We start from the raw sequence: 20,660 nt of genomic DNA, 5'->3' as shown, positions 1-20,660 counted from the left end.
GCAACCACTCTTCTACTTTGTCTCTATGAATATGATTACTCTAGGTATTATTAAGTGGAATCATACAGTCTTTTTGTGACTGGCTTATTTCACTTAGTATGACCTCCTATGTTATAGCATGTGTCAAAATTTCCTTCCTTTTTAAGGCTGGTTAATAGTCCATTGTATGGATATACCAGATTTCATTTATCTATTCGTGTATCAGTGAACTCTTAGGTTGCTTCCACCTTTTGACTATTGTTAATAGTGCTGTTGTGCATAAATGTATAAATACCTCTTCAATACTCTGCATCAATTCTTTTGGGTATATACCCAGAAGTAGAATTGCTGGATCATGTGATAATTCTATTTTTAATGTTTTGAGGAACCACTCTACTGTTTTCCAAAGCAGCTGTACCATTTTACATTTTATCAACAGAGAACTTTTCAAATTTTATATACTTTCGTATATCAGTAAGCTGTATTTTTGTAGGGATTTGTTTATTTTATCAAACTTTCAGATTTATTAACAAGGTTTGTAATGTCTTCAGTATCTGTAATGATACTTTTTTTTCCTCACTGATATTGGTTACTTATATTGACCTTTTTTCTCCTGTTATAAAAATCAGTGTTGCCTGCAGTTTATCGATTTTATTTGTCTTTTCAAATAATTTATTTTGTGCTTTGTTGACCCTTTTTATTGTATACTGTTTGTTATTTTGTTCATTTGTTTTTATCTTTCTTTAAGTTTACTTTGCTCTTGGTCTCATACTCTCTGGATGTGATTTGTGCTTGCTTATGCTCACGTGGGTTTGTAGGATTGTTCTTTCTACCCCTTCCAAAACAGTGTTCCAGAAGTCCCCAGTTTTTGTTTGTTTGTAGTTTGTTTTAATGAGAAAGGTAAATTGGGATGAAAGAAGTTGGTGTTAGAAATGACGTCTTTCAGCACTAGGCTTTAACCATTATCAGCTGTACTTGACCTACTCTGGTTGACAAGATTATCAAATGCAGCTTGTAACAGTGTTATTCTTTTTTTTTTCCTTCCTTGGCAGGACCCGTTGGGGCCCAGCCCCTACTCATGGTGCCCAGAAGACCTGGCTATGGCACCATGGGCAAACCCATTAAATTGCTGGCTAACTGTTTTCAAGTTGAAATCCCAAAGATTGATGTCTACCTCTATGAGGTAGATATTAAACCAGACAAGTGTCCTAGGAGAGTGAACAGGTAAGAATCTTGAAGTCACAGAGATCTTTTGCTGTTGTCTTCGCTTTAGTAATTATGTTTATCTTATACATCTGAATAAAATGATAATGTCTACCAGTTTGACCAAGAACACATGGTAATTTGCTTTGAAATTGATTATACCTCAGCAGTGTCATGGTGGGAAGAATCTACAAACAACCTTGAAATTTTTCCATTACAACATGAACTCATATGTTTCCTCTGTGATAATAGAAAAGTCATTTTTATATGTTCTTGGAATCAGATTAAACATCTTTTCCCTTGCTGTTAGGTAGTATTTATGTGTGCTTTCTTTTTTCTCCCCAACCTACCCCCACCTTACTGACCCCTTTTATAATGTTCCCTTTAAGAAAATGGTGTTGGTAGCAATGGTGGATAGAGATGGTGGTTGTCATGGTTTCATGCTTTCTTTTCTTATGATCCTCAACTCCTAACTGTTCCTTACTCTTATATAGGAACAGGTATATATGATATATAACATTTTATCAATCTGCTTTCAATAAGCTTCTCTCTCACCTCCCCCAAATACTATATAGTATATATCTATATATAGTATACATAGATATAGATGTGGTTTAGGTGATACAGGGAATAGAAAAGGAATTTATGAGATGCTATACACCGTGGAAGAGGATTTTTTTCTCCCTTGATGGTAGGTTGTTTTTTTTTTTTTTTACATCTTACAGACAAAACATTTAGAAAACAATTATGTTCAACTTAGCATTTTGGTTTATAGTGTCAAATACCCCAGTCTTTTCTTATACAATTAGTATTATTATTAGGACCTTCATTTAAGACAGATTTATTGCTGTCAAGAAACTTGTAATTTAGTAGAAGAGATAAAACACATAAGAAAGTGAAGTGAATGAGCACTTAGAGACTTTGTAATAACAGTGAAAAAAATTTGTAGTATGAATGTTACAATTAGCATGTAGTGCAGTGTTCTTTCTGAGGTCAGGAAGTGAGCTGTGGAGTCTTACAAGTGGAGGAATCTAAGAGATCAACTAATTTGATAACTTTTATATATTTGAAATCGAGAGAGGTTGAGAGGCTTACTCAAGAACACACATTTCTCGTAGCAAAGGTGAGACCAGAACTCCAGAATCCTGACTTGGTAGTCATTAAGAAATACTTGTAAAGCAAGAAGGAAAGGAATTGAGTTAATCTAAACAATTGGTAGAATTGCAGATAGCTGTAGTAAAGAGAACACTTTTTTTTTTTTTTCCAAGATAAGGCTGAAGTAGCAAAGTTACAACAATTGAGAAGAACTAGGTGTAGGGAGAATAAGCCAGGTTCATGGAGGAAGTTCTAGTCAGATACTACAATAAGCTACCATCTATGAATACATGATTTCCTTATCTTGCCGTAGCCTCCACCTCTTTCCTGAGCTTCAGACTGACGCCTGAATTTCCCTAAAGTGCTTCAAACACAAGTCAAAACAACTTACTCTTTCAATCCCCATCCCCAAATTCTGCTCATACTGTTGTATTCTTTTTCTCTACCTAAACTCCCAAACTAGACGTCCTTTTTCCTCCTATTGGTTATCAAGTCCTATTGCTTCTATTTCAGAAATTATTCCCTAATCTGGCCCCTCTCCATTCATACTACTGCCACCTTGGTTTCAGACCCTTTTTTGTTATTTAGACTATTGTAATGATCTTGTAATTGGTCTCCCCAAACATCTTTCTGTTTCCATTCTCACTAAGTATCCACACTTCTGGCATAGTTATCCTTTTAAATCAGATACCTGATTATATCACCCTCCTGCTTTAAAATGTATTCAGCTCCCTATTGCCAAATTTAGTACAGCATATCCTTCTTATTTTGGCTCACACCTGTATCTTTTTCCATATTCTGTAACTCTGGAATGCCCTTTCTCCTCTTACCTCTCTTCCAAACTTCTATTATTTTTGAAGACAAACCTTTTGAACTCCATAGTCAGATGGTAGTTCATTCTACTATGACATTGTAATACTTGGTTGGTGTACGCTTTTGTTATAGTATTTTTAGTGCATTGTGGTTATTTGTTGTTACCCTCTCAATATAACCTCTTCATGAAAAGTAATATTCTTTGTCATCATCTTTGTATCCCTGATCTTAGCTCAATGATTGGCACATAATACATACTCAGTAAAGTGCTTATAAAAATAAAATGGGTTGACACAACATTGTAAAATGATTATAAATCAATAAAAAATGTTAAAATAAAATAAAATGGGTTGAGTGTGATGGTGTGGGATGGGAGAGAGAATTGGACATTATAGAAGGATTCATATGCCTCGATACGGATTTTCAGTACCCTGTGCTTCTCTCCTAGGATCTAGTCTTTGTCTTAATCTTTCTCTTTCATCTATCTTTGTGCTTATAGGGACCAACTATCTCATGCTGCACTTTCAAATTCCCTTTTTCTTGTTTCTCAAAACTAGAGTGTTAATGTGTAAATTTAAATGAAGGATAATCTTGACCTTTTGATAGACGTTTACAGTTTTTTAAAGGCCTTTGTTAACCAAAGGAAATCTCTTAACTGATAGAATGTCTAAGGCAGATGTTTCTTAGCTGAATTCCTTATTGCTACCTCTCTACCTTGCCCTGCCTAAAAAAATCACCCCTAACTTAAGCAGTGGAGTATTACAGGTTATTTATTGAATAGAATTATATGATGAAAATATTATGAAAATGAAATCACTTGAAGATAAAATGAGTTGGAATTCAGGGAATGGTGGGAGGTGAAGGCTTGGGACCTTAGAGGGATGTCAATTGAGGTTTCTGTAGTATTTCAAATGAGTTATGAGGGTCTAGGACAGTGGCAGTAATGTTAGGTAAAAAAGAACAAAATTGTTTATTAGATTTGTTCCTTCTCCTACCTTTTCTTTGGTAGGAGGGTAAGGGAATAATCATGTGTTATATGTGTATATATGATGTTCCATACCATAGAGTTTTGCATGTAGATGCTCAACATGCAGATTAAGTTTGGGGGGGAAAAGTATATGCATTCTGGTTTTAACTTACAGTCCTGTTGACATCCCTAATTGTATTTCATCTTTATGTTGTTTTGTCTTACATTATTTGCCAGTAGAAGTAAAGAATCTGTAATTTAAAGGTTTCCAGGTGGAAATTTTTTAATCATATATCTTTTTTTTTAATTAAAGTACAATCAGTTACAATGTGTCAGTTTCTGATCTACAGCACAATGTCCCAGTCATTATCATGTACCTTTTATTTGAGTTTTGATAGGAGCTACAGGACTTCTTTTGGACTCTAAAATTAGCATTAATTGATTTTGTACTTTGTTAATAATATTGACTTGGTTTTAATCAACATACACAAAACTTACTCCCTTTATTTTCTTCAAAAGACTAACTTTTATGCTCATTTTTTGCAGTGTTACATAAGTAGTTAAAATTGTTGGTGGGCTTCTGAAATTGGTTCAGTTCCTGTACTTCAATAACTGGAATTCTAGAAGTTAGAAAAAAACAAAATAGAATTTTGTAATTCCTTTTCAATATTAGCTAAATGGTTATGGGCCAAAATACAACAGTATTTAAGTCAACACATATGAGGCTTCCCTTGTCCATAAGCCACATGCTCAAATACTTGGCAGTATAGCATTAATAATAATAGTAGAATCATGTATTGCAGCCAAACAAGTTTCCACTTTAGTCAGAAGAGTTTTCTTGGACAAAATATCCAGGAAATGCTTGTGAATCATTTTGTGAGTCAGTTTTTCTACTTTAGACTTTCTGTTCATTGCTTTTTTTTGACCTTTCCTCACTTCTTTGGGGACTGTTTGTGTTTCTTTTTTTCCTGTTTAATGATTTGATTGGAAAAAAATCATTAGTTAAAAGAGCATGTTTGTTAAGCAGATTTCAAATGTTTCTCTCTTTTTTTTTTTTTACAAGAGAATGGTCTAAAAATTAAATTTTAGAAATATAACATAGAATATAAATTCTGTAAGTTTATGCTAGTTTGTCCAACTACTAAATATATATATGAGGATAAACCTTGAGCAGACTGTTACATATACTTATTCAAAATCATTAAATTGTGAAATAGATGGGGAAAATTGTGTATACAGCTGGATTATACATGCAAGACCTATTTTCAAAGATTTAAAAGAATCTTGAAGTAGTTGATAGTAGGTTGTGATTGAATTTTTGATGCAGTTTTCTTTTATAAATTAAACATTGTCTTATAGTCATACTATTATGATTACTCTTGTTATTCTATTACAGTTAATGACATAGTGCTGAATATTTGTGCATGTTGCATATGGACGTAATGTAATTCTGATGATTAAATTTTAGAAGGGAAAAAATAAATCTATATTGATACTGTTTGGGCTTTTAAATAGAAATCTCAGATCAAAGTATTTGAAGAACCTCTTCTGCTGTTATTAGGAATATTATTGGCACAGTGTTATAACAGGATAGTATGCCAAGAGAGGGACATTCTTTTTTAAGTAACAGTTTTATTGATGTAAAATTCACATACAACACAGTTCACTCATTTCAAGTGTACAATTCAGTGGTGTTTAGTGTGTTCACAGATACTACAGCTATCACCAAAATCTAATTTTAGAACATTTTCTCCTTTCCAAAAGAAATCCCATACTCTCCATAACAGTCACTCTCCATTGCCTCCCTCCCTGCAGCCCCTGCCCGACACTAATCTATTTTCTATCTCCATAGATTTGCCTTTTCTGAACATATCAATATAAATGGAATCATACATTCTAAGTTATTACAAGATAATGCCAAAAATTTCCTGTGCTATATTGTATATCCTTGTTGCTTATTTATTTTATACATAGTAGTTTGTATCTGTTAATGCTATAGCCCTAATTTGTCCTTCCCCACTTCCCTCTCCCCTTTGGTAACCACAGGTTTGTTTCTATATCTGTGCATCTGTTTCTGTTTTGCATATACATTCATTTTGTGTTATTTTTAAGATTCCACATATAAGTGATATCATACAGTGTTTGTCTTTCTCTGACGTATTTCACTAAGCGTAATATTCTCTAGGTCCATCCATGTTGCTGCAAGTGTCAGAATCTCATTCTTTTTAATGGCTGAGTAATATTCCATTGTGTGTTGGGGGTGTACCACATCTTTATCCATTTGTCTGTTGATGGACGATTGGGTTGCTTTCATGTCTTGGCTATTGCAAATAGTGCTGTTGTGAACACTGGGGTGCTTGTATCTTTTCAAATTAGTATTTGGTACTTACTTTTTAAAATTAGAGTTAGTGTATTGTAAGACTTAACTAACAGCAGTGGCAGTGGTGATGATGGGAGGATGTAGATAGAAGATTTAAAAGAAGAATGAACAATTTAGGTGTGTGAGGGAAAGGGAAGAGATAAGAATGGCTTCATAGTTCCTTGCTTGTGCATTGTTGATGGCTTTAACAGAAATACAGATTATAAAAGGGCCCAGTTTCTTACTTTCTTTTTTGGATATTTGGAGGTTAAAATGTGTAAGAAACATCAAAATGAAGAAGTTCAATAGATTTTTGGAAATAAGTGCCTAGAGCTCAGGAAATAAGATGGAGATTGAGGTTTGAGATGTATCAGCATATAAGTGATAGTTAAAATCTAGGGGAAGTGTGTATAGTTTAGGTAAGAAGACTGAGAACAGATCTGGGGATACTGTTGTTTCAGCCTTCCCAGTGAAGACACTGAGAGATTGCAAAGGTAGGAGAACCAGAACAAAGTAAGTAGAAGCTATTTGAGAGAAAGCAAGAAAGGATCATGATTTTCAAGGATAAATCACAGTGGCAAATGCTAAAAGAAGCCAGGAGTTTAAAGGCTGAAAAGAGACCATGCCTATTAAGAAGTCAGTGGTGGCCTGAGGGAGAAGTGTTCTAGAGGAGAATTGTTAGTGTAAGCCAGATTAAGTTAAAAATTTATTTCTTAACCTAAAGTAATCTATCACTTGTTTGTGAATACTAGAAATGTTTACTAGATTAGCTTGTGTGGTTATATAAGATTATGAAAGAATTCACACCCATGTGAATTGGCAATGAAGATAGTTTATAGTAAAATGCTCTGGTGTACTACAAATTTTATAAAGTACTAAAGTTTAAATCTAAAATGTAACTTCTTTCTTCTCTACTCTACATCTTTAAACTATGTTGATGCAAAAGTACATATTGGCTACCTTCTCTGTTACTTTGTAAAGAATTTGAAGATAAATCAGAGGTTGGAAGGGTACTAGGAGATGCTGCCAGTTGTTAGTTGTGTTTTATAAACCTCTGGGCTATTTTACTATCTTGTTATACTTTAGCAATCTTCCTTCATTCTGTCTGTACTATAATGACAGATGAATTTATTGTAGCTGGGAATACTAAACTAAGGTGAATATTTTCCACTTTTAGAGGAAAATATTACTTCATGTCTTCTCCTAAAGACTAAAGTAACATTTCCCATTCTACCTTTTGGGAGCAGAGAATTAAGAGGTACCTAAAAATGAGATGAAGATGGGTCTCTATGAGCTTATAATAACAATTAACCAGGAAAATAATTTCTTCTCCTGTTTACATTGAAGTTTCCCTCTTTTACCACTTTTCTTCTGTATGAGTTAGATGGTAAATTGGAACTTACTGAAACCAATATTAAATTTTACTTTACAGTCTGTGCACCAGAGCATGATGGAGTCAAAAGTCTTGGTACCAGAATGTAGGAAGTGGTGGTTGAGGTAAGAGTGGGAAGGTAGGCTGTAGCCCTTTTTTAAGACCTAACATACTCAGGTAGGCTCTTCCATTTTTTTAGTAATCGCCAGATATTCTTAAGGATTTTTAAATTCTATATTGAGGTTCTACAAAAATGCATCGTATTATTCTCTACGAGAATTGTTCCCTCCTCAGACTAAGGTTATTAGTAGAAGGAAGCCACTAAAGATTAGTTAGAAGTTTTCATCCCCATTTACTCAGATTTTCTTTTTCAAACTTTTCCGCTAAGTACTGCTTTAGAAGTTAAAATATTTTATGTATTTTGGTTATTATAGCTTCACTTTTTATCATAAGCTAAGAAGCTAGCGTAACAGTGTACACATAAAATATTGTCCTGAAATTTCTACATCTGAACAGAAGATCAAAGGATCCCCCCATCGTTATAATAAAAGACTACCAGTGCTCCACAATTACAATATAGAGAAAATCTCATTCACAGTTTCTGTTAATTATCAGACATTGTTCTTTGTATTAATTTACTATATTTGATGCTAATGCATTATAATGTGTTCTTTTGTTACCTGAAAGACTTCAGTACTTCAATATAATTCTTAAAGTATTTTTGAGATAATTGTGCTTAAATTTTTTATAAAAATAGTATCATATTTACTTTTTTTTCCTCAGAGTACTTTCACTAATATCCCACATGGTTCCTGTAACAGCCCTTTTTATCATTTTTTTTGATAAAGGAACTAAATTCAGAGAGATCAAGTAAGCTTCCTAACAATTTAATGGCAGAGTGGTACTGAAAACTGGTGTCTACCTATTTTTTCTCTGGTACATATGTTACCACATATTTTAAAGGTTTTCACATTGGCAGTTTCCCAATTCAAACTTTCTTCATAATACACTGAATACCTTTGCTGCTATAGATCACTAGATAAATTACTATATTAGAGAGTTTTTCCTCTAGTTTCACATGCCTGCCTGATGAACATTCTAATAAATTACACTTTGCCACAGTATCTTTTGAGATAAAAAATGAAAATTTGCAATTCCTGGATTTGTTACTTTGTTAAGTTGCATACTAAAATTACATTAAAAGTCTAAATATATCATTTAATTACATCATATTAGAGGTTAAAGTGAAGAGTCATGATAATAAATGATGGTCCCATAAAAGCTGATTCCCTTTGAAGCATAGATTTTAGCAGTTATGAACTTAAAAGTAGTTTAACGTTAAAATTGCCCAATGTATATAGAATTCTAATACCATTCTGTTAATGCTGTAAAGCCTTAAGTTAAAACCAGCATTTAGTTAAATTATTCATAAAGGAGTTTCTATATCTGATGCCATGATCAAATCTTCAGTTTCATTATTTGATATTCTCTTCACTAAATTTTACTATTAGAGGGATTATAGACATTATTCACTTCAATCTCCTAGTTGGTATCTTCCCTGACATAACTACTCTTTGAACAGTTCTAGCAAGGATGAACTCAGGTACTTCATGAGATAGTGTAATCCACTTGTGAATAACCTGGTGGTTAGAAAATGTTGGAAGTTTTTGTTCCAAAATCTGGCTCCTTATATTTTTCCAACTATTTGTCTTAATTCTATCTTTCCATACAAGGTAGACTTTCTACTCAGTTTTTCACGTGAGGATCTATCAAAATAGCTGAAGACTTCCATAATTTCCTTTGAGTCTTTCCTATTCTAGACTAAAATTCCTTACTTTGATTTATTTTTACTCATAAGGGTTTCTATCAGGATTACTTTCTTCTGGTTATGTTTCATTTTTTAGAGTCTTAAGTTTTTTCCAAATTGAACAGAGTACTACAGAATTTGAAATGACCTGTGTAATATATGATGGGATGGTTACTGGCCTTCTACTGGGTATTTAAATATATGCAACTGAGTTCTTTAGTTTTGAGGAAGCTACATCACACTATTAGTTCATTCTGGATTTATAGTCACGTAAAGCTCCTTTCCATAAGAGCAGTGGATAAGTTCAGGTCCTCTAATTTGTTCTTACTGCAGTTGAACTTGTGTTTAGACTTTACAGTTACCCTTATTATATTTTATCTTCATTTAGTTTATTGTTGTAGTTTGTCAGTAGCTTTTAACATACTAATTTTTTTTAGCATAATAGCCATGTGTCTCAAGTATGTATCATTTGAGGGTTTCTTAACCAACAGATATTTTTAAAATTATTTACTGTATGTAGGACACTAAATATGTTTCTTTTGCTTACGGTATTTATAGTTTTTTGTGTGTAGGGGGAGGAGGACTTCAGAAATTTATTCTGAATAAAAGTTTCCATGAATATCTAAGTTAACTTAGAAAAAGAAAAGGAACTTGTCCTGCCCCAAATTACAACATAATAAAACACTCTAGTAATCATGAAAACATGTGCTGCTGCTCCAAGAACAGACAAGTAGACAATATAGAGAACTCAGATCAGAACTTAAAAAGATAAAACTAGCATTACAAATTGATTGGTTAAGTATAGACTGTTTAGTAGACCGTGTGGGAGAACTGGCTCACTAAATGGAGAAAAATGAAATTGAGTTCTTATACAATTCTGCTTATAAAAAAGAACCTCACATGGATTAATGACCAACATATATAGATAAAATAAAATTAATAAAGCATAATACATCCTTGTGACTTCGTATTAGGAAACTATTTCTTAAAACCTCAGAAACATGAGACCGTAAGATGAAAAAATTATTATTTTGATGATACAATATTGAGGATTTATTGTTAACAGGCAGATAACATTTGTGGGGAAGATATTTGCAATAATTAAACCTGTTAGTGAATTAGTATTGAAATATCAAAGAAACTTCTTCAATTCAACAAGAAGACTGGGACCAGAGTGAAAAAAAATGAGCAATGGAAATAAACAAGGAATTCACAAAAGAAGAAATGCAGACACGTGAAGGGATGCTCACATTCATTAGTAATAAGAGAAATCTAAATAAACCAAGATTTTAGTTTTATCCACTAGACTAGCAAAAATTAGAAAGCAAAGCCAGATAATGCCAACTCTTGTCTGGGATGTAGGGAAATAGGAACCTCCAGGAGCATGGTTTAGTATAGCCATTCTGGAGAGCAGTTTGGCAGTTCTTCATCATTTTGTTGATAAAATTCATTTGGACCTAGTGGTTCTGTTCCTGGGTATATATATGTATAGCCAGAGATTAATTCTTACACAAGTTCATAAGGGGACATAGAAGGATATATTGCATTGCAGCATTGTTTTGGTGGCTGACAATAAAAGATACTCTGAGTCTGTATTGCTGGGAGAGTAGATGGACAACATGAGGAGTACTTCGCATTGGTCAGAAGCAATGAACTAAGTGTACCACAGCAACATGAATAGATTTTGAAAACCTAGTGCAGAGGGTAAAGTGAGGAATATGTACAAATAGAAGGATCACCAAACACATTAGAAAAAAATAACTTATTGGGAAAGAGAACAGGAGTATGGAATGAATATGGAAGGAAAGAAATCAATTAGTTAAAAGAGGGGTCTTATACAGATGAATGATGATAATGTGGCATGAACTGAGGAGTGTGATTAACTTAACCTTTTGTACCTGGGGAATGAAAGTGGGGTTTGGAGATTCATTTGACAGTGGTTTGTAAGTTGGGCCAGAGAAGAAAAAATTAAAGGCATAAAAAACAAGAAACTTAAGATAATCCACATACTAGGGCATGAAGTTTTAATTTAAGATGGTAGTAGATGGGAATCGAAAGTAAAAGACTGGTGCAAAAAATAGTGCAGAGAGGTGAAGTCGACAACTAAGTGGATGAAGAGTGATCCAGATTTTGAATCTGGGTAAGTGGGAAAATTGAGGCATCAATAATTAAAGAGAAGTACTAAACAGAAGGATAACCAGATCGAATTTGGGGGAGATATGTTGAATTCAGCTTTAGATAAAGTCCTTTGGAGGCTCTATCAGATCATTGAGGTAGATTATCTACTGTTAAGAACATTAAGAATATACTGTGTGCTAGGCATCAAAGCAGAACAATTTTTTATCTGTAAGATGTTTTGAAACTCTCTACTATTTTGATCTCTTCTACCATTTTGATCCTTAGAGTGGTTTGATTGGGTTGCCAGGATTTGATAAGCTTAAAATTATATACCAATTTACTGCTGAGTAATAAGTGACAAAGCAGTCAAAACATCCTGACAAATTAGATCTGTAAAATCTCACCTGAGAAACCAGAATTGATGATAAATCGCAAAAGAAAACTTAAAATGGCAGAATATCTTTGAAATTTTGTTTTGTACTCAAAAACTGATCAGTGAATCAAATCCTCATTGTAATATTTACTCTAGAAAAGACTTGATCTTCATTTAAATAGTTTAAGCAAAATAAAATTGAAGGGAGGGGAGATAGAAACTTTGAGCATTTGGAAATTTCTCTGGGTATCAAATAAGCTTAATTATTTTGTTCCAGAAAATGCTGTTTTGTCTTCTTTCCCTTCTACTTGACTGGGCTAGAATTGAATCCCCCCCCCATTCTTTAAATTATATTGTTTTATAACTTATACCAGTACTATGTGAACATACTGCCATTGTATTTAGATTGTATAAACAAAATAAAAAATCATTCTCTCCACTTCTCTCTCCAGAGGTAACTAACCACTGTATCTATTTGGTACATATCCTTCTAGATATCTTTCTACTGCTTTTACAAATTATGTGTACATAAAAATAAATATTTGTGGATATTTAATATTATTCTGTCTATAGTCTGTAATTTTTTTAAATGTCTAAGCCTTGAATATTTTTCCATGTAAATACATCGGATAAGAATTTTAGTTTGCTGGATAAAAACAGAAGTTTCAAAATATCCTTACTGACTAGAAACTATTGGAAGAATGGGGGGTGGGGGTACAGGTGTGTTTATTGCCCTCAGAAATCTCACAGTCTAGTAGAAGTGAGGTGTATAATAATTATAATACAGTAAAGTAAGAGTTTTAATAGATATTTGTATTAGGCACTATTAATAGATATATATATTAGGAAAGAGCATCAAGCTCTTTGATAAAGAGAGGTGAATGTGTCAGGTAGTGCTTAGCGATGGTGAAAGAGATTTTGGATCAATTTCTGAGGATAATATTTTGCAGGTCAGCTGTATCCCAGAATGATTAAGTAATTCCCTGGATTCATTCTTCTTTCTTTTGTGAAATTCACACCATCTCTTGCCAGAAATTAATCTTTCTGGTTTCCTAAGCCATGCTCCTGAAAGCAAAATTTTAATCATGTATGATTATCTTTTAGAATTTTGGTAGTTTTAAGTAGTATAAGAAATTACTTTAGTTAAGATTTTTGTATTTCATCATGCAGAGGATCATGTGAATGCATTTTTTTCCCCTTTTTTAGGGAGGTGGTTGACTCAATGGTTCAGCATTTTAAAGTAACTATATTTGGGGACCGTAGACCAGTTTATGATGGAAAAAGAAGCCTTTACACAGCCAATCCACTTCCTGTGGCCACTACTGGGGTAAGATATGCATTCCTTTATTGGAAAGCTATACTTTTGCAATGTCTTTTAAATACATTTATTACCATTTTATATATAGACTCTATATGGATTATTTATGTATTTTAGCTTTTTGTTTTGAAATAATTTCAAACTTGAAAAAAAGTTGTAAGAATCATGCAAAGAATTCCTGTATACCAGATTCACCAGTGTTGTTAAAGTTTGCCACATTTGTTTTATCATTTTTTCTTTTCTCCTTTCCTTTCTCTTTGTATCTATAGAGACAGCTGTATACAGAGATACACATATATACTTATTTTTTTCTGAAACATTCAAGAGTAAGTTTCATACATCATGCCCTTTAATGTGTTTTTCTTCAGAACAAGGATAATAAATGATAGTAGAATGATCAACTTTCCTAAATTTTACACTGATATAATATTATTGTCTAATCTACTCCTATTCCAGTTTTGTCATTTGTTCCCGTGATGTCCTTTAGCATTTTTTTTTTTCCCTTCAGTACAGAATCCAGTCTGGGTTCCTGAATGTATTTAGATGTCCTGACTTTTTAGTCATCTTTATTCTGAAACAATTCCCGACCTTTTTTATTTTCTTTAATGACATTAACATGGTTAAAAATTACAGACACGTTATTTTGTAGGCTATCCCTCTGGGTTTTTCTAGTGCTTCCTCTTGATTAGATTCTGATTAAGCATTTTTGGCAGGAATATTACACAGTTCTTTCATTAATAGTACATCATATCAGGAGGCACATAATACGTATTTTTTCCATTAATGGTAATGTTAACTTTGATCACTTGATTAAGTTGATATCTGTCAGACTTCTCTTGTGAATTTTTTTTTTTCTTTTGTGGGGATATGGAGATAGTTTTTTGTTTTTGTTTTTTTTTTAATTGTGATAAAATACACATTACACAAAATTTACCATCTGAGCCATTTTAAGGTACGGTTCTGTGGCATTAAGTACATTCACAGCCATCAATACCATCCATCTGCATCTTATAAAACTGAAGCTCTGTATCCATGGAACACTTAACTCCCCATTTTCCCTCCCCTCAGCCCCTAGCAACAACCATTCTACTTTCTGTCTCTGAATTTGGCCTTTGTCAGTGCCTCTTATGAGTGGAATCATACAGTATTTGTGATTGACTTATTTTACTTAGAATAATACCTTCAGCATTCATCCATGTTGTCATGTGTCAGAATTTCTTCCCTTTTTAAGGCTGAATAATATTCCATTGTATATATGTACTACATTTTACTTATCCATTCATCTGTTGGTGGACACTTGGGTTGCTTCCTCATTTGAACATGTGTTTACTCTAGGGACCTCATGTAAGTGGATCTATACAATATTTGCCCTTTTGTGACTGGCTTATTTTACTTAACATAATGTCCTCAAGGTTGTTGCATGGGTCAAAATTTCCTTCCTTTTTAAGGCTGAATAATATTCCATTGAATGTATATACCACATTTTGTTTATCCTTTCATCCATTGATGGACACCTTTTGGCTGCTGCAAATAATGCTGCTATGAACATGAATGTACAAGTATTTCTTCTAGTTCTTGCTTTCAGTTCTTCTGTGTATATACCCAGAAGTAGAGTTGCTGGATCGTATAAATGGTAATTCTTTTTTTAGTGTTTTAGGAAATGACCATACTGTCTTCCACAATGACTGTACCATTTTACATTCCCACCAACAGTGCAAATGTCCCACATACTCCACACCCTTGCCAAAATTTGTTGTTTTCAGGTTTTTTTGATAATTGTCATCCTAATGGGTATGAGGTAATGTCTCATTGTAGTTTTTGATTTGCATTTGCATAATGATAGTGATGTTGAGCATCTTTTCATGTGCTTATGGGCCCTTTATGTATCTGTTTTCGAGAAATGTGTATTCAAGTCTTTCGCCCATTTTTTAATTGGGTTGTTTGGTTTTTGCTTTTGTTGTTGAATTTTAGGAATTCTTTATATATTCTTATCAGATATATGTTTTGAAATACTTTCTCACATTCCATAGGTTGCCTTTTCACTTTGTTAATTCTATCCTTTGAGGCATGGAAGTTTTAAATTTTTATATGAGAGATACTTTTAAGGATCCTGTTTCTCATTAGACTTTTTTAGTAATTGATGATTTTTGCTTGAAAGGATTACTGCTGTGTAGTAATGGTGATTTTCTACTTCTGTCATTCCTTCTATATTAATAGTTGGTATTCTCCTGTAAAAGCATTTTATTCTCTGTTTATCCTTATTTACTTGCCCAAATCATCCCAGATTTGGCCTGTGGGAGCCCCTTTAAGCCGTTCCTGTGTCCTTTTGACATGACACATCTTTTTTTTTGATTATTTCCTCACTTTTGGGCATAAGATGTTCCAGGTTCATCTTGTTTTCCCTGCTGCAGTCCTGCAACTAGCCATCTCTCAAAGGTACACTGATTTCTTTTAGTTTGGGAATACAATTTAGAACCCAAAATCTGGGTACTGGATATGCTCATTGCTACTAAGGTATGTGTGCATCTAAGCCCTTTCAATGGATGGAGGTAGAAAATATAAATATATAAATAAGTAAATAAGTAAAACCCATAATAAATAATAAATAAGTATTACATTCATATAATAAACCTAACATGTATCCTGCAAATATCACTTATTGTATGCAGTATGTTTATTGGAAATCATGAGTTCAAACTAATTCTTCCAGTTCCAGTCTAGCCCCACTGGATTCTTTACTCTCTACATTGCATATTTGTATTTTCCTTCTTCTTTAAACCCCTGCCTCCTCAAAACATCACTTTTACTTATTTGTTTAATCCTATAGTACATATACAATAGTTTCTAAATTACTACACTGTATCAGTACAGAAAACAAACCTGGGGTAGTAAAAGTTCCAGGTTTTATTTTGTGTGCAGTTCTTCCCCAGCCACACCCCTCCTCCACACCCTTAACCAAGAGTATAGTCAATATACTATGTTCAGGAGTTACCTGCATTAGAGTTTTCTTATCTCTTCTTTTTTTTTAAAATATTCTTTTAATGTGGTTATGTTGTTTGAAATGCATTTGGTTTCATTTGATTTTGTTTCAGTTTTAGTTTTTTCCCTCCATTTTTGTTGATCTTATTTTTTTTAATGTTATAGAACTTAATGTGCTTCCAGAAGTCAAAACTATTCTGAAAAACATACCCAGAATTGCTAGTCCCTCCTTTATTTCTTCCAGTTTGTTCCTTCCTATCCTTTGAAAATAACTAATTTTTTTGTTTCTGATTCATGCTTCCCTTATTTCTTTTTACAAAAATAAGCAGATATATAAATATTTTTCCATTTTCCCCTTTCTCACATGAAAGATGGCATACTATTTGTGATCTTGTGTACTTGCTTTTTTCACGTAACAGTATAGATTGGAAATTATTCCTTAGCATTTCCAACAGCTCTTCCTCATCCTTTTTTTTTATAGCTGCCATTGCGGTGACAAAGAATGCTGGCATCAATAACTTGCCATTGGGATTGTTTCTTACATTTGCTTTTTCTCTCAAACATTTTTATAAGTTAAACTTAAAAATAATTGTATTTATCTTTTTAAACTTTTACCAGTTGACTCTTTTCCCATCAATAGGTAGATTTAGATGTTACTTTACCTGGGGAAGGCGGAAAAGATCGACCTTTCAAAGTATCAATCAAATTTGTCTCTCGAGTGAGTTGGCACCTACTACATGAAGTACTGACAGGACGGACCTTACCGGAGCCACTGGAATTAGACAAGCCAATCAGCACTAATCCTGTTCATGCCGTTGATGTGGTGCTACGACATCTGCCCTCCATGAAGTGGGTGCTTCTGGATTTTTGTCCTCTTTAGATTTTACATGTGAAAGCTTTCTTCCCAAGAGTGAGTTATATAGGCTTCCTTTGGTTAACCTTTAGATGTTGTGTATTTTGATGATTTCAGTTGAAGAATAGCACACATACAAGTTCATTGACAAAAGTAAGTTACAGAAAATTCTCTGACTTGTGAAAGTAAATGAACATCATTAGCGTAGCTATTCTAATGGGTATTTTTTCAGAAAAAAAAATGTCTAACCCTTTCTCTTAGGAGCTATAAATCTTGAATAACTGATACATCTTTAGTTTTAGTGTTTTAGTTAAATCACTTTGTTTTAAAAGTAACTTCATTTTTTATATAATAGTATCAGATTGTGTTGAAATTGTTACTCTTCTGATCACACTGGGTCTCACATATGTATATCTGTGTGTATATATATATATATAGGATCAGTGTGTCTTTTCAAAGAAAAATAATGTGTCTTATAAACACACAGAAGTAGCTTTTTGATCAATGATTTTTTATTCAGCATTTTCTAAGGTTGGAACTATTTTTTAAAGCTATTTTCAATAAAGTGTTTTAAATTAAAGTTATTCTTAGTCAAACTAATGTTAGTTTTAAGAATAGAGAATTTCAGTGAAGGATGCTGTTTTTTCATTTTGAGTAGCTACTTTTTGCTTTCACAAATTTGGAAGATGTTTAGTTTCATATATTCATAATGGTAGGCAGCATTATGATAAGTTAAGGTTATGTGCTCCACACTCACCTGTTCTGCAGACTTAAACACTTGATGGGAAGGAAAAGATTGAACATGCCATTTTAATTTTTGTAGATATACACCTGTGGGACGTTCCTTTTTCTCAGCTCCAGAAGGATATGACCACCCTCTGGGAGGGGGCAGGGAAGTTTGGTTCGGATTCCATCAATCCGTTCGGCCGGCCATGTGGAAAATGATGCTTAATATTGATGGTAAGGGAATTAAAACCATAATCTGTGTTGAGTATTGAAATCTATATGGCCTCTGTATGTATTTGTGTGTATGTGTGTGTGTGTGTGTGTGCGTGCATTTTATATATAATTATACTTACTAGTGTGTTGAAGTAATATTTGGACATAAAACAAACTGAAAAAAACTTTATTTTTTATTACATTTTATTTAGAAAGCCTTTACACAGAACTTTCCCTAGAATGCTACTAAATAAGCATGAAGTAAGCACATGAAAACAAATATAAACGCTTTGACATAATCATCTCAGAAATTGTAGTTCATTTTTGTCCTTAACTGTAAGTCAGGATTTCATTATGTAATACATATTTTAAAGGAAGAGTAGTCTGTCGTTCGTGATCACCCCAAGTAATCTTCGCATTTTAGGTGTTTTTCGAGAATATTTTTGAACATATATAAAAGTAGAGAGAATAGTATGATAAACTGCTACCTATGTTGCCATTATCCAGGTTGTCAGAGTTTTTCTGCCTTTGCTTAAACTGTCTACATTTCTTCCTCTACTGTAGTATTTTTAAAGCAAATCCAGACAGCGTGTTATTTTGTCCCTGCTACAGCATGCACCTGAAAAATTATGGGTGTTTTCTTATATAGTCATAGTGCCATTATCATATGGAAAAAAAAGTTTAAATAATTATGTATTTGTAGCCTCTAATTCCCTATCCAAAATTAGATTTCCCTGATTGTCTCAAATATGTCTTTCTATAGTTTCTAGTTAGGATCTAAATAAGATTTACACATCACATTTGGCTATTATGCCTTTTTAAAATGTAGTAGCACTATTTCCTTCTCTCTGCTGTTACTTTGTTTTTCCTTTTTTTTTTAATGCCATTGACTTGTAACAGAAACTCTTCGGCTTTTCCTATAGAATATCCAGAAATCTGGATTTATCTTTTGTTTTCTTATGGTGTCATTACCTTGTTCCTCTCTTCCCTGTATTTCCTGAAAATGAAAGTTGGCCCTAGAAGCTTGATTCAATTCTGATTCATAAGTGCTCCATATTGTATCATATTAGGGGCACACAGTATATAGTGGTCCTAACTGTAGTGATACTAAATTTGATCAATATGTTCAGAGATCAATAGGCCTGATCTCTCCGTTGTAAATTTCCTAGTCTTTCAATTACTAATACTGCATTCATTGATCATTGTTACCTGAACTATTTATTTTACTAGGAATTACCAACTGGTATTTTTTCTAATTCTGTTATCCTTTTTCATTAGATGGAATTCTTTTGAGGAAAATCACATTTTCTTGTTGATAATTCATTAGTCTTTGATAGCTTTCTTGCTTTCTGGCACAGCAGAATGTTCCAGATTCAACTTTATGTCCTCCCCTGGAATCAGCCATTCCTCCAAGGATCCCTGAATCTTTCTAGAACAGTATATAGTTTCATCATTATTTTCAGCTGCATCTACCATTGTGGGGATATGTCATCAAGAGGATTTATTTTTAAAGTCATCTTTAGATATATATACTAGGGCTGTTTTTAATCATTTGCCATTTAAGAACATCATTTCATATATATGTAGGTGTACCTTTAAGATAGATTCCAGGAGGTAAGATTGGTCAGCCAAGGGCAGATGTGTTTTGATTGTTATTGCCAGGTTGCCCTCCAGTGAGGTTGTAAACATTTTGCATTAGTAAATGAGACTGCCTGTTTCCCTATACTTTGCCCCTAGAGGTGTCAAACTCTAGATTTTTGACAGTCAAATTTGCAATAAATAGTTTTCTTATGTACTGTTATTTTTCATTTGGCCATCTTTTCACGTATGTAAGGCCCCCCTTATTTCTTTTTTTATTACTGTTAATGCCCTTCCTTTTTTCTGTTGGATTTTTGGTCTTATTTACTGAAAGAGCTGTCTACATTAAGTAGATTAGCCTGTGGTGATATGATTTGCAGGCATTATCCCTAGGTTATTATTTGTCTTTTGATATTTGGTACTGTTTTGTTTTTTGTAGAAATTTGTCTGTTGTGGGGTTGGGATGTGTCAATCAGTCCCTTCTTTTATAATTTTTAATATCTGATAGGGCTAGTCTAATTTTTCTCTTCAGGGTTTTCTAGGCCATTCTTACTTATTGTGCCATATAAGCTTTAGAAACACCTGGTCTAGATCTAGTGAATGTGAGAGGATGGGCTGTTACCTTTATTGTGATTCATTATATTTTTAAATTAACTTATTGAGTCTTTCTGTCCAAGAAAATACTATGCCTTTTCATCTGTTCAGGATTACTTTTGTTTCCTTCAGGAGTGTTTTAAAATTTTTCTCACATAAAATTTGCACATTTCTTGTTGTCATTCCTAGGTATTTTCACTCTCTCTCTCTCTCTCTCTCTCTCTCTCTCTTTTTTCCTCTCTGACTTACTGAATTCCATTGGCTTTTCAAGTGATTTCCTTGGACTTTCTAGGTTATAATTATTTAATCTACA

General features: G+C 33.2%; 1 protein-coding gene across 1 annotated transcript in view; it reads left to right on the top strand.

Moving 5' to 3' along the window:
• Positions 1–20,660, top strand: part of LOC102541657 (protein argonaute-3) — a 96,188-nt gene that overhangs the window by 15,148 nt on the left and 60,380 nt on the right. The window contains exons 2-5 of the mRNA XM_006212689.4: positions 1,032–1,203; positions 13,293–13,413; positions 17,024–17,232; positions 18,060–18,196. Of these exons, the coding sequence (XP_006212751.1) occupies positions 1,032–1,203; positions 13,293–13,413; positions 17,024–17,232; positions 18,060–18,196 (639 nt within the window). The remainder of the gene's footprint in view (positions 1–1,031; positions 1,204–13,292; positions 13,414–17,023; positions 17,233–18,059; positions 18,197–20,660) is intronic.

The sequence above is a fragment of the Vicugna pacos genome, chromosome 13 (assembly GCF_048564905.1).
Source record: "Vicugna pacos chromosome 13, VicPac4, whole genome shotgun sequence".
NCBI classification, from domain to species: domain Eukaryota; kingdom Metazoa; phylum Chordata; class Mammalia; order Artiodactyla; family Camelidae; genus Vicugna; species Vicugna pacos.
Note: the sequence above shows the minus strand (reverse complement) of the source record. Positions and strands in the feature narration are given on the sequence as shown.